This window comes from Haliotis rufescens, unplaced genomic scaffold (assembly GCF_023055435.1).
Source record: "Haliotis rufescens isolate VD_foot unplaced genomic scaffold, xgHalRufe1.0.p SCAF_6, whole genome shotgun sequence".
Classification (NCBI taxonomy): domain Eukaryota; kingdom Metazoa; phylum Mollusca; class Gastropoda; order Lepetellida; family Haliotidae; genus Haliotis; species Haliotis rufescens.
The window spans coordinates 39,109,916-39,124,270 of record NW_025964334.1 but is presented as its reverse complement, the minus strand read 5'-3'; the positions used below and the strand labels follow the sequence as shown (position 1 = coordinate 39,124,270).

Here is a 14,355-nt window from a genome sequence, read left to right as displayed (position 1 = left end):
GGGTGTGTACTGAATGTCATATATTACACTGTATACCTGTATGGGGTGTGTACTGACTGTCAGATATTACACTGACCTACCTGTATGGGGGTGTTAACTGACTGTCATATATTACACTGTATACCTGTATGGGGTGTGTACTGACTGTCAGATAATACACTGACCTACCTGTATGGGGGTGTTAACTGACTGTCACATATTGCACTGACCTACCTGTATGGGGACGTGTACTGACTGTCAGATATTACACTGACCTACCTGTATGGGGGTGTGTACTGACCGTCAGATATTACACTGACCTACCTGTATGGGGTTGTGTATTGTCAGATATTACACTGACCTACCTGTATGGGGGTGTGTACTGACTGTCAGATATTACACTGACCTACCTGTATGGGGTTGTGCACTGACTGGAAAGGGAGGTAGAGGAAGAGAGGTTTAGACTGATCATGTGACTTGATGATGTCCACAGCTCTTCTTGCGTACACCGTCTGAAAGAAGACACGACTACATCCGGGAATTACGCTCGATTCATTTATGCCATGAGTAAACATGCTACAAGCTTACAAGCACACACCAATTCTTCATGCTGGCAACATGTCCATCTGATACGCAGACATCAAGGGGGAGCCACAGACTGCAGGTTAACACTTAACAAACGGATCATATCGTCCGAAACACGTTAGACTCACTTCAAATCGAATTCGTGAGTAAAATGCGTGTTCAACATTGCGTCTATTTCTGCAACGTATTCAGCAAATTTGAGAGACCCCGTTTATGAGACCGTCCATTCGGAAATTCATAAAATTGTTTGAAGTAGTCTGAAGGTTCACCGAGAGGCTTGTCCCGGAATGACACGAACTGGTCACGAATGCTTCTGACTTTAGTGATTGTGTTTTTACACATTATATATCACAAGTTTTAAAGGGTTAGTCATAATTCAGAAACAGTTCAAGATGAAACATCAATTATGTTTGTAAGAAAACATCGTATACAACTTCAGAAACACTGCACATGAAATTTCCAATATTGAATTTCAGATGTAAACCAATTATGAAGGAACACATTGGCAAACATTAGGTGTGCACAGATTCCGAATAGTGTTTCTGAATATGTGGAACAATCGTGTATCGGGTTAGAGGTAGGGTGCACGACCAGAGCTGTACAGTACAGCGGGGCCTCGAGTGGTAGCACTGTTGTATTGATATCTTACTGCTGAATACTCCTCGGTGTATTTGGGCTGTTTGTCATCCCGGAAGTCCACCCCGTCCGCCAAAAGTCCACCTGTAAATAATGAATGGGTCAAGGTCATTTGGTCAACTATCAATTCATTAGTCTGAGAATAAGTTGAGACGTGCCTCAGACATGTTGTTTGTTTATTAAAATATGTACTTTTTATTAAATATAAGATATTCCCACACGACTGCTCGAACAAATTTTAAATATTAAACAACATAACGTTTGTATCATGTAATCTTGGTACATAAAGTTGTGAATCGTAAATAATTTTGAAATAAAACCAAGACAAGGTTTTGTTTGGCTGTAACTTTACTTCCTATGATCTCCTTCATGTGTTCCTCAGTGTCAAGTTACAATGTCGACGTGAAACCTGTATGGATAAACGTGTCATGTCTTCATGTTCCTCCAACTACTAATGCCTATCACAGACTTGATCACCTTGTACACAAAGTGCAGTGTACTGGACTGTTTTCTGAAACACCACTATGCTATGTCACCACTGTGCTATGTCACCACTGTGCTATGTCACCACTGTGCTATGTCACCACTGTGCTATGTCACCACTATGCTATGTCACAACTATGCTGTATCATCACTATGCTATATCACCACTATGCTTTGTCACCACTATGCTATGTTACCACTATGCTATGTCACCACTATGCTATGTCATCACTATGCTATGTCACCACTATGCTATATCACCACTATGCTTTGTCACTACTATGCTAAGTCATCACTATGCTATGTCACTACTATGCTATGTCATCACTATGCTATGTCACAACTATAATAGGTCATCACTATGCTATGTCACCAGTATGCTATGTCACCACTATACTATGTCACCACTATGCTATGTCACCACTATGCTATGTCACAACTATGCTGTGTCATCACTATGCTATGTCACCACTATGCTATGTCACCACTATGCTATGTCACCACTATGCTATATCATCACTATGCTATGTCACCACTATCCTATGTCATCACTATGCTATGTCACCACTATGCTATGTCACAACTATGTTATGTCATCACTATGCTATGTCACCACTATGCTATGTCATCACTATGCTATGTCACCACTATGCTATGTCACCGCTATGCTATGTCACCACTATGCTTTGTCACCACTATGCTATGTCACCACTATGCTCTGGCATCACTGTGCTATGTCATCACTATGCTATGTCACCACTATGCTATGTCATCACTATGCTATGTCACCAATATGCTATGTCACCACTATGCTATGTCACCACTATGCTTTGACACCACTATGCTATGTCACCACTATGCTATGTCACCACTGTGCTATGTCACCACTATGCTATGTCACCACTATGCTATGTCATCACTATGCTATGTCACCAATATGCTATGTCACCACTATGCTATGTCACCACTATGCTTTGACACCACTATGCTATGTCACCACTATGCTATGTCACCACTGTGCTATGTCACCACTATGCTATGTCACCACTATGCTATGTCATCACTATGCTATGTCACCACTATGCTATGTCACCACTATGCTATATCACCACTATGCTTTGTCACCACTATGCTATGTCATCACTATGCTATGTCATCACTATGCTATGACACCACTATGCTATGTCACCACTGTGCTATGTCACCACTATGCTATGTCACCACTATGCTATGTCATCACTATGCTATGTCACCACTATGCTATGTCACCACTATGCTATATCACCACTATGCTTTGTCACCACTATGCTATGTCATCACTATGCTATGTCATCACTATGCTATGACACCACTATGCTATGTCACCACTTTGCTATGTCAACACTATGCTATGGCACCACTATGCTATGTCACCACTATGCTTTGTCACCACTATGCTATGTCATCACTATGCTATGTCATCACTATGCTATGACACCACTATGCTATGTCACCACTTTGCTATGTCAACACTATGCTATGGCACCACTATGCTATGTCATCACTATGCTATGACACCACTATGCTATGTCACCACTTTGCTATGTCAACACTATGCTATGGCACCACTATGCTATGTCATCACTATGCTATGTCACCACTATGCCATGTCACCACTATGCTATGTCATCACTTTTCTATGTCACCACAATGCTATGTCACCAATATGCTATGTCATCACTATGCTATATCGCCACTATGCTATGTCACCACTATGCTATATCATCACTATGCTATGTCACCACTATTCCATGTCACCACTATGCCATGTCACCACTATGCTATGTCATCACTTTGCTATGTCATCACTATGCTATGTCACCACTATGCTATGTCACCGCTATGCTATGTCACCACTATGCTTTGTCACCACTATGCTATGTCACCACTGTGCTATTGCACCACTGTGCTATGTCATCACTATGCTATGTCACCACTATGCTATGTCATCACTATGCTATGTCACCACTATGCTATGTCACCACTGTGCTATGTCACCACTATGCTTTGTCACCACTATGCTATGTCACCACTATGCTATGGCACCACTGTGCTATGTCACCACTATGCTATGGCACCACTATGCTATGTCACTACTATGCTATGTCACCACTATGCTATGTCACCACTATGCTATATCACCACTATGCTATGTCACAACTATGTTATGTCATCACTATGCTATGTCACCACTATGCTATGTCATCACTATGCTATGTCACCACTGTGCTATGTCACCGCTATGCTATGTCACCACTATGCTTTGTCACCAATATGCTATGTCACCACTGTGCTATGTCACCACTATGCTATGTCATCACTATGCTATGTCACCACTATGCTATGTCACCACTGTGCTATGTCACCACTATGCTTTGTCACCACTATGCTATGTCATCACTATGCTATGTCACCACTATGCTATGTCACCACTATGCTATGTCACCACTATGCTTTGTCACCACTATGCTATGTCATCACTATGCTATGTCATCACTATGCTATGACACCACTATGCTATGTCACCACTTTGCTATGTCAACACTATGCTATGGCACCACTATGCTATGTCATCACTATGCTATGTCACCACTATGCTATGTCATCACTATGCTATGTCATCACTATGCTATGACACCACTATGCTATGTCACCACTTTGCTATGTCAACACTATGCGATGGTACCACTATGCTATGTCATCACTTTGCTATGTCACCACTATGCTATATCATCACTATGCTATGTCACCACTATTCCATGTCACCACAATGCCATGTCACCACTATGCTATGTCATCACTATGCTATGTCACCACTATGCTATATCATCACTATGCTATGTCACCACTATTCCATGTCACCACTATGCCATGTCACCACTATGCTATGTCATCACTTTTCTATGTCACCACAATGCTATGTCACCACTATGCTATGTCATCACTATGCTATATCGCCACTATGCTATGTCACCACTATGCTATATCATCACTATGCTATGTCACCACTATTCCATGTCACCACTATGCCATGTCAACACTATGCTATGTCATCACTTTGCTATGTCATCACTATGCTATGTCACCACTATGCTATGTCACCGCTATGCTATGTCACCACTATGCTTTGTCACCACTATGCTATGTCACCACTGTGCTATTGCACCACTGTGCTATGTCATCACTATGCTATGTCACCACTATGCTATGTCATCACTATGCTATGTCACCACTATGCTATGGCACCACTGTGCTATGTCACCACTATGCTATGTCACCACTATGCTATGTCACCACTATGCTATGTCACCACTATGCTATGTCACCACTATGCTATATCACCACTATGCTATGTCATCACTATGGTATGTCACCACTATGCTATGACACCACTATGCTATGTCACCACTATGCTATATTATCACTATGCTATATAACCACTATGCTATGTCACCACTATGCTATGTCATCACTATGGTATGTCACCCCTATGCTATGTCACCACTATGCTTTTTCATCACTATGCTATGTCATCACTGTGCTATGTCACCACTATGCTATGTCACCACTATGCTATGTCACCACTGTGCTATGTCACCACTATGCTATGTCACCACTGTGCTATGTTACCACTGTGCTATGTCACCACTATGCTATGTCACCACTGTGCTATGTCACCACTGTGCTATGTCACCACTATGCTATGTCACCACTATGCTATGTCATCACTATGCTATGTCTTCACTATGCTATGTCACCACTATGCTATGTCACCAATTTGCTATGTCACCACTATGCTATATCACCATTGTGCTATGTCATCACTTTGCTATGTCACCACTATGCAATGTCACCACTATGCTATCTCACCACTATGCTTTGTCATCACTATGCTACGTCATCACTATGCTATGTCATCACTATGCTATGTCATCACTATGCTATGTCACCACTATGCTATGTCACCACTATGCTATGTCACCACTATGCTATATCATCACTATGCTATGTCATCACTATGCTATGTCATCACTGTGATATGTCACCACTATGCTATGTCATCACTATGCTATGTCACCACTATGCTATGTCACCACTATGCTATGTCACCACTATGCTATCTCACCACTATGCTTTGTCATCACTATGCTACGTCATCACTATGCTATGTCATCACTATGCTATGTCATCACTATGCTATGTCACCACTATGCTATGTCACCACTATGCTATGTCACCACTATGCTATATCATCACTATGCTATGTCATCACTATGCTATGTCATCACTGTGATATGTCACCACTATGCTATGTCATCACTATGCTATGTCACCACTATGCTATGTCACCACTATGCTATGTCATCACTATGCTATGTCACCGCTATGCTATGTCATCACTATGCTCTGTCACAACTATGCTATGTCATCACTATGCTATGTCACCACTATGCTATGTCACCACTATGCTATGTCACCACTATGCTATGGCACCACTGTGCTATGTCACCACTATGCTATGTCACCACTATGCTATGTCACTACTATGCTATGTCACCACTATGCTATGTCACCACTATGCTATATCACCACTATGCTATGTCACAACTATGTTATGTCATCACTATGCTATGTCACCACTATGCTATGTCATCACTATGCTATGTCACCACTGTGCTATGTCACCGCTATGCTATGTCACCACTATGCTTTGTCACCAATATGCTATGTCACCACTGTGCTATGTCACCACTATGCTATGTCATCACTATGCTATGTCACCACTATGCTATGTCACCACTGTGCTATGTCACCACTATGCTTTGTCACCACTATGCTATGTCATCACTATGCTATGTCACCACTATGCTATGTCACCACTATGCTATGTCACCACTATGCTTTGTCACCACTATGCTATGTCATCACTATGCTATGTCATCACTATGCTATGACACCACTATGCTATGTCACCACTTTGCTATGTCAACACTATGCTATGGCACCACTATGCTATGTCATCACTATGCTATGTCACCACTATGCTATGTCATCACTATGCTATGTCATCACTATGCTATGACACCACTATGCTATGTCACCACTTTGCTATGTCAACACTATGCTATGGTACCACTATGCTATGTCATCACTTTGCTATGTCACCACTATGCTATATCATCACTATGCTATGTCACCACTATTCCATGTCACCACAATGCCATGTCACCACTATGCTATGTCATCACTATGCTATGTCACCACTATGCTATATCATCACTATGCTATGTCACCACTATTCCATGTCACCACTATGCCATGTCACCACTATGCTATGTCATCACTTTTCTATGTCACCACAATGCTATGTCACCACTATGCTATGTCATCACTATGCTATATCGCCACTATGCTATGTCACCACTATGCTATATCATCACTATGCTATGTCACCACTATTCCATGTCACCACTATGCCATGTCAACACTATGCTATGTCATCACTTTGCTATGTCATCACTATGCTATGTCACCACTATGCTATGTCACCGCTATGCTATGTCACCACTATGCTTTGTCACCACTATGCTATGTCACCACTGTGCTTTGTCACCACTATGCTATGTCATCACTATGCTATGTCATCACTATGCTATGGCACCACTGTGCTATGTCACCACTATGCTATGTCACCACTATGCTATGTCACCACTATGCTATGTCACCACTATGCTATGTCACCACTATGCTATATCACCACTATGCTATGTCATCACTATGGTATGTCACCACTATGCTATGACACCACTATGCTATGTCACCACTATGCTATATTATCACTATGCTATATAACCACTATGCTATGTCACCACTATGCTATGTCATCACTATGGTATGTCACCCCTATGCTATGTCACCACTATGCTTTTTCATCACTATGCTATGTCATCACTGTGCTATGTCACCACTATGCTATGTCACCACTATGCTATGTCACCACTGTGCTATGTCACCACTATGCTATGTCACCACTGTGCTATGTTACCACTGTGCTATGTCACCACTATGCTATGTCACCACTGTGCTATGTCACCACTGTGCTATGTCACCACTATGCTATGTCACCACTATGCTATGTCATCACTATGCTATGTCTTCACTATGCTATGTCACCACTATGCTATGTCACCAATTTGCTATGTCACCACTATGCTATATCACCATTGTGCTATGTCATCACTTTGCTATGTCACCACTATGCAATGTCACCACTATGCTATCTCACCACTATGCTTTGTCATCACTATGCTACGTCATCACTATGCTATGTCATCACTATGCTATGTCATCACTATGCTATGTCACCACTATGCTATGTCACCACTATGCTATGTCACCACTATGCTATATCATCACTATGCTATGTCATCACTATGCTATGTCATCACTGTGATATGTCACCACTATGCTATGTCATCACTATGCTATGTCACCACTATGCTATGTCACCACTATGCTATGTCATCACTATGCTATGTCACCGCTATGCTATGTCATCACTATGCTCTGTCACAACTATGCTATGTCATCACTATGCTATGTCACCACTATGCTATGTCACCACTATGCTATGTCATCGCTATGCTATGTCACCACTATGCTATGTCACCGCTATGCTATGTCACAACTATGCTGTGTCATCCCTATGCTATGTCACCACAATGCTTTGTCACCACTATGCTATGTCACCACTATGCTATGTCACCACTATGCTCTGTCACCGCGATGTCACGAAATGCAGCAAACATTGTGTCAATCACTCATTCGTCCACTTGGGGGAGAGAAACAGATGTTTAAACTTTTAATTCTTCGCAGTCTTTTCACCTCGAATTTTTTTTGTGTAGTAGTCTTCAGCACCGTTGTAGTAGCCCAGGAAGCTGTCGAAGCCGCGGAAGGTGGGGGTGTAGTTCCAGTTACAAAACCCCAGGTGCCATCTGTATCGTTATGAAACAAAACATGAATTGGTTAAACGTTAAACGTGGTTAGAAAAGCATTTCTTTCTATGGGTTGAATTTGTTAGGAGAGTCCAAAATCCTCAATTTGACAAAACCCTTTCCACATTTATAAGAAATACCTGCCAAACGCAGAGCCTTTCTTTCTCTACGATTCCGACTATATCATGAACATGTGTTTATGAATCACTATCAAATAGTGATGAAACCAGGTGTTCGCCAAAATGTGAGCGTATCCTGCCCCGCCGTCCACACCCATCACAAACACGCGAAAAGGCAAGTCAATTCGAACAAATACACTACACATAAATCCCATGGCGTCCTCGTTCAAATGAAGTCAAATGTAACAAAACAAACCACCTTTAACATACATGGCAAATGAAAAAAAAAAAAAATAATAATAATAAATGAAATATATTTACTATAGCTCTTACTCTGATTTATATTCATGGTGATACCGTAGATTTTGGAAAAGTTCACGAAAATATTTATTAAGAAAGTTCACAGAGGAATTTTCAGAACCAACCTAGCCCATGATGAACAAAGATGTAAACCAAACAATCAATGATTGGCAGGTGCTGGTGCGCCATAAGGGACAGCAACCACCCGTGCCCCGAGCGAAACAACTAACTGTCTAATGCACATACTTCCCTATCATGTGTGTGCTGTAGCCCTGATCCTTGAGCTTCTGGGGGAGCGTGGTGAAGTTAGCGGGCAGGTAGGCGGGGGACTCAGGCTGGATTACCATGTGCTGCAACAAGATTTTCACTCATTCCGTGAATAACTATCTCTTCAGCATGATCAGTTTTTCTACCACAGCTGTCCGCATTGAGGAGAGCCTGGTCACACACTGCAACAACGAATGCAGTTCCACTGTATGTGGACAAGGACTGTTCAACTACAATGAGGATTAACTTAAATTGTCGGTATCGCAGATTTCATACCTCTTTCTTTCACCTGTAACCATAAACATTCTTTCTGACAAATCCACCCCTGCGTTGCCGTGCGATTCGTTTTAACAGATGTGTATAAATGAGTCAAAAATGTTTGGAACTATTCCAGCAGTAGTAGATGGGTGGCTGTAAGTGTTGTGCATGTGTCGGACCTGGTGTCTGGTGTCTGGTGTCTGGTGTCTGGTGTCTGGTGTCTGGTGTTCTAGATGGGTGGCTGTAAGTGTTAGTTATGTGACGGACCTGGTGTCTGGTGTTCTAGATGGGTGGCTGTAAGTGTTAGTTATGTGTCGGACCTGGTGTCTGGTGTCTGGTGTTCTAGATGGGTGGCTGTAAGTGTTGTGCATGTGTCGCACCTGGTGTCTGGTGTCTGGTGTTCTAGATGGGTGGCTGTAAGTGTTGTGCATGTGTCGCACCTGGTGTCTGGTGTCTGGTGTTCTAGATGGGTGGCTGTAAGTGTTGTGCATGTGTCGCACCTGGTGTCTGGTGTCTGGTGTTCTAGATGGGTGGCTGTAAGTGTTGTGCATGTGTCGCACCTGGTGTCTGGTGTCTGGTGTTCTAGATGGGTGGCTGTAAGTGTTGTGCATGTGTCGCACCTGGTGTCTGGTGTCTGGTGTTCTAGATGGGTGGCTGTAAGTGTTGTGCATGTGTCGGACCTGGTGTCTGGTGTCTGGTGTCTGGTGTTCTAGATGGGTGGCTGTAAGTGTTAGTTATGTGACGGACCTGGTGTCTGGTGTTCTAGATGGGTGGCTGTAAGTGTTAGTTATGTGTCGGACCTGGTGTCTGGTGTCTGGTGTTCTAGATGGGTGGCTGTAAGTGTTGTGCATGTGTCGCACCTGGTGTCTGGTGTCTGGTGTTCTAGATGGGTGGCTGTAAGTGTTGTGCATGTGTCGCACCTGGTGTCTGGTGTCTGGTGTTCTAGATGGGTGGCTGTAAGTGTTGTGCATGTGTCGCACCTGGTGTCTGGTGTCTGGTGTTCTAGATGGGTGGCTGTAAGTGTTAGTTATGTGTCGGACCTGGTGTCTGGTGTCTGGTGTTCTAGATGGGTGGCTGTAAGTGTTAGTTATGTGTCGGACCTGGTGGCTGGTGTCTGGTGTTCTAGATGGGTGGTTGTAAGTGTTAGTTATGTGTCGGACCTGGTGGCTGGTGTCTGGTGTTCTAGATGGGTGGCTGTAAGTGTTAGTTATGTGTCGGACCTGGTGTCTGGTGTCTGGTGTTCTAGATGGGTGGTTGTAAGTGTTAGTTATGTGTCGGACCTGGTGGCTGGTGTCTGGTGTTCTAGATGGGTGGCTGTAAGTGTTAGTTATGTGTCGGACCTGGTGTCTGGTGTCTGGTGTTCTAGATGGGTGGTTGTAAGTGTTAGTTATGTGTCGGACCTGGTGGCTGGTGTCTGGTGTTCTAGATGGGTGGCTGTAAGTGTTAGTTATGTGTCGGACCTGGTGGCTGGTGTCTGGTGTTCTAGATGGGTGGCTGTAAGTGTTAGTTATGTGTCGGACCTGGTGTCTGGTGTCTGGTGTTCTAGATGGGTGGTTGTAAGTGTTAGTTATGTGTCGGACCTGGTGGCTGGTGTCTGGTGTTCTAGATGGGTGGCTGTAAGTGTTAGTTATGTGTCGGACCTGGTGGCTGGTGTCTGGTGTTCTAGATGGGTGGCTGTAAGTGTTAGTTATGTGTCGGACCTGGTGTCTGGTGTTCTAGATGGGTGGCTGTAAGTGTTAGTTATGTGTCGGACCTGGTGTCTGGTGTTCTAGATGGGTGGCTGTAAGTGTTAGTTATGTGTCGCACCTGGTGTGTGGTGGCTGGGGTTCTAGATGGGTGGCTGTAAGTGTTAGTTATGTGTCGGACCTGGTGTCTGGGGTTCTAGATGGGTGGCTGTAAGTGTTAGTTATGTGTCGGACCTGGTGTGTGGTGGCTGGGGTTCTAGATGGGTGGCTGTAAGTGTTAGTTATGTGACGGACCTGGTGTCTGGTGGCTGGGGTTCTAGATGGGTGGCTGTAAGTGTTAGTTATGTGTCGGACCTGGTGTCTGGGGTTCTAGATGGGTGGCTGTAAGTGTTAGTTATGTGTCGGACCTGGTGTGTGGTGGCTGGGGTTCTAGATGGGTGGCTGTAAGTGTTAGTTATGTGACGGACCTGGTGTCTGGTGGCTGGGGTTCTAGATGGGTGGCTGTAAGTGTTAGTTATGTGTCGGACCTGGTGGCTGGGGTTCTAGATGGGTGGCTGTAAGTGTTAGTTATGTGTCGGACCTGGTGTGTGGTGGCTGGGGTTCTAGATGGGTGGCTGTAAGTGTTAGTTATGTGACGGACCTGGTGTCTGGTGGCTGGGGTTCTAGATGGGTGGCTGTAAGTGTTAGTTATGTGTCGCACCTGGTGTCTGGTGTCTGGTGTTCTAGATGGGTGGCTGTAAGTGTTAGTTATGTGACGGACCTGGTGTCTGGTGGCTGGGGTTCTAGATGGGTGGCTGTAAGTGTTAGTTATGTGACGGACCTGGTGTCTGGTGTCTGGTGTTCTAGATGGGTGGCTGTAAGTGTTAGTTATGTGTCGCACCTGGTGTCTGGTGTCTGGTGTTCTAGATGGGTGGCTGTAAGTGTTAGTTATGTGACGGACCTGGTGTCTGGTGGCTGGGGTTCTAGATGGGTGGCTGTAAGTGTTAGTTATGTGACGGACCTGGTGTCTGGTGGCTGGGGTTCTAGATGGGTGGCTGTAAGTGTTAGTTATGTGACGGACCTGGTGTCTGGTGGCTGGGGTTCTAGATGGGTGGCTGTAAGTGTTAGTTATGTGTCGGACCTGGTGTGTGGTGTCTGGTGTTCTAGATGGGTGGCTGTAAGTGTTAGTTATGTGTCGGACCTGGTGTCTGGTGTCTGGTGTTCTAGATGGGTGGTTGTAAGTGTTAGTTATGTGTCGGACCTGGTGTCTGGTGTTCTAGATGGGTGGCTGTAAGTGTTAGTTATGTGTCGGACCTGGTGTGTGGTGTCTGGTGTTCTAGATGGGTGGTTGTAAGTGTTAGTTATGTGTCGGACCTGGTGTCTGGTGTTCTAGATGGGTGGCTGTAAGTGTTAGTTATGTGTCGGACCTGGTGTGTGGTGTCTGGTGTTCTAGATGGGTGGCTGTAAGTGTTAGTTATGTGTCGGACCTGGTGTCTGGTGTCTGGTGTTCTAGATGGGTGGTTGTAAGTGTTAGTTATGTGTCGGACCTGGTGTCTGGTGTTCTAGATGGGTGGCTGTAAGTGTTAGTTATGTGTCGGACCTGGTGTGTGGTGTCTGGTGTTCTAGATGGGTGGTTGTAAGTGTTAGTTATGTGTCGGACCTGGTGTCTGGTGTTCTAGATGGGTGGCTGTAAGTGTTAGTTATGTGTCGGACCTGGTGTGTGGTGTCTGGTGTTCTAGATGGGTGGCTGTAAGTGTTAGTTATGTGTCGGACCTGGTGTCTGGTGTCTGGTGTTCTAGATGGGTGGCTGTAAGTGTTAGTTATGTGTCGGACCTGGTGTGTGGTGTCTGGTGTTCTAGATGGGTGGCTGTAAGTGTTAGTTATGTGTCGGACCTGGTGTGTGGTGTCTGGTGTTCTAGATGGGTGGCTGTAAGTGTTAGTTATGTGTCGGACCTGGTGTGTGGTGTCTGGTGTTCTAGATGGGTGGCTGTAAGTGTTAGTTATGTGTCGGACCTGGTGTGTGGTGTCTGGTGTTCTAGATGGGTGGCTGTAAGTGTTAGTTATGTGTCGGACCTGGTGTGTGGTGTCTGGTGTTCTAGATGGGTGGCTGTAAGTGTTAGTTATGTGTCGGACCTGGTGTGTGGTGTCTGGTGTTCTAGATGGGTGGCTGTAAGTGTTAGTTATGTGTCGGACCTGGTGTCTGGTGTTCTAGATGGGTGGCTGTAAGTGTTAGTTATGTGTCGGACCTGGTGTCTGGTGTTCTAGATGGGTGGCTGTAAGTGTTAGTTATGTGTCGGACCTGGTGTCTGGGGTTCTAGATGGGTGGCTGTAAGTGTTAGTTATGTGTCGGACCTGGTGTCTGGTGTCTGGTGTTCTAGATGGGTGGCTGTAAGTGTTGTTTATGTGACGGACCTGGTGTTTGGTGTCCTAGATGGGTAGTTGTTAGGGTTGTGATGTGTCGGACCTGGGCCCACTTGCACAAAGCGATCTTAGCGCTACGGCTATTGTAAGCCTATGTTAAAGTATGGGAGTTACGATCATCTTAGCACTAAGATCGCTTTGTGCAAGTGGGCGCTGGTGTCTGATGTCAAAGATAGGGGGCTTTAAGTATTGTGTAAGTGTCGAACCTGGTGGCTGTTGTCCTAGATAGGGGGCTTTAAGTGTTGTGTATGTGTCGCACCTGATGTCTGCTGTCCTAGATTGTTGGCTGTAAGTGTTGTGAATGTGTTGGACCTGGTGGCTGGTGTCCTAGATAGGGGGCTTTAAGTGTTGTGTATGTGTCGCACCTGATGTCTGCTGTCCTAGATTGTTGGCTGTAAGTGTTGTGAATGTGTTGGACCTGGTGGCTGGTGTCCTAGATAGGGGGCTTTAAGTGTTGTGTATGTGTCGCACCTGATGTCTGCTGTCCTAGATTGTTGGCTGTAAGTATTGTGTAAGTGTCGAACCTGGTGGCTGTTGTCCTAGATAGGGGGCTTTAAGTGTTGTGTATGTGTCGCACCTGATGTCTGCTGTCCTAGATTGTTGGCTGTA

At 44.6% G+C, this 14,355-nt stretch overlaps 1 protein-coding gene and 1 long non-coding RNA gene across 12 annotated transcripts in view; both read right to left on the bottom strand.

Moving 5' to 3' along the window:
• Positions 1–14,355, bottom strand: part of LOC124145805 (arylsulfatase B-like) — a 49,934-nt gene that overhangs the window by 8,962 nt on the left and 26,617 nt on the right. The window contains exons 6-9 of the mRNA XM_046515731.2: positions 9,383–9,486; positions 8,608–8,717; positions 1,214–1,284; positions 390–491 (exon numbers count right to left, since the gene is read on the bottom strand). Of these exons, the coding sequence (XP_046371687.2) occupies positions 390–491; positions 1,214–1,284; positions 8,608–8,717; positions 9,383–9,486 (387 nt within the window). The remainder of the gene's footprint in view (positions 1–389; positions 492–1,213; positions 1,285–8,607; positions 8,718–9,382; positions 9,487–14,355) is intronic.
• Positions 9,797–13,783, bottom strand: LOC124145807. Of its 11 annotated transcripts, none has more exons than XR_007218807.1 (7): positions 12,873–13,783; positions 12,700–12,819; positions 12,587–12,639; positions 11,362–11,707; positions 10,409–10,648; positions 9,929–10,348; positions 9,797–9,847 (listed from the first exon to the last, which is right to left on the bottom strand). It is a non-coding gene; the product is annotated as an uncharacterized LOC124145807 (long non-coding RNA). The 11 variants fall into 11 exon arrangements; XR_007218814.1 differs by having other exon boundaries at positions 12,700–12,812; XR_007218811.1 differs by having other exon boundaries at positions 12,700–12,925; positions 12,986–13,783.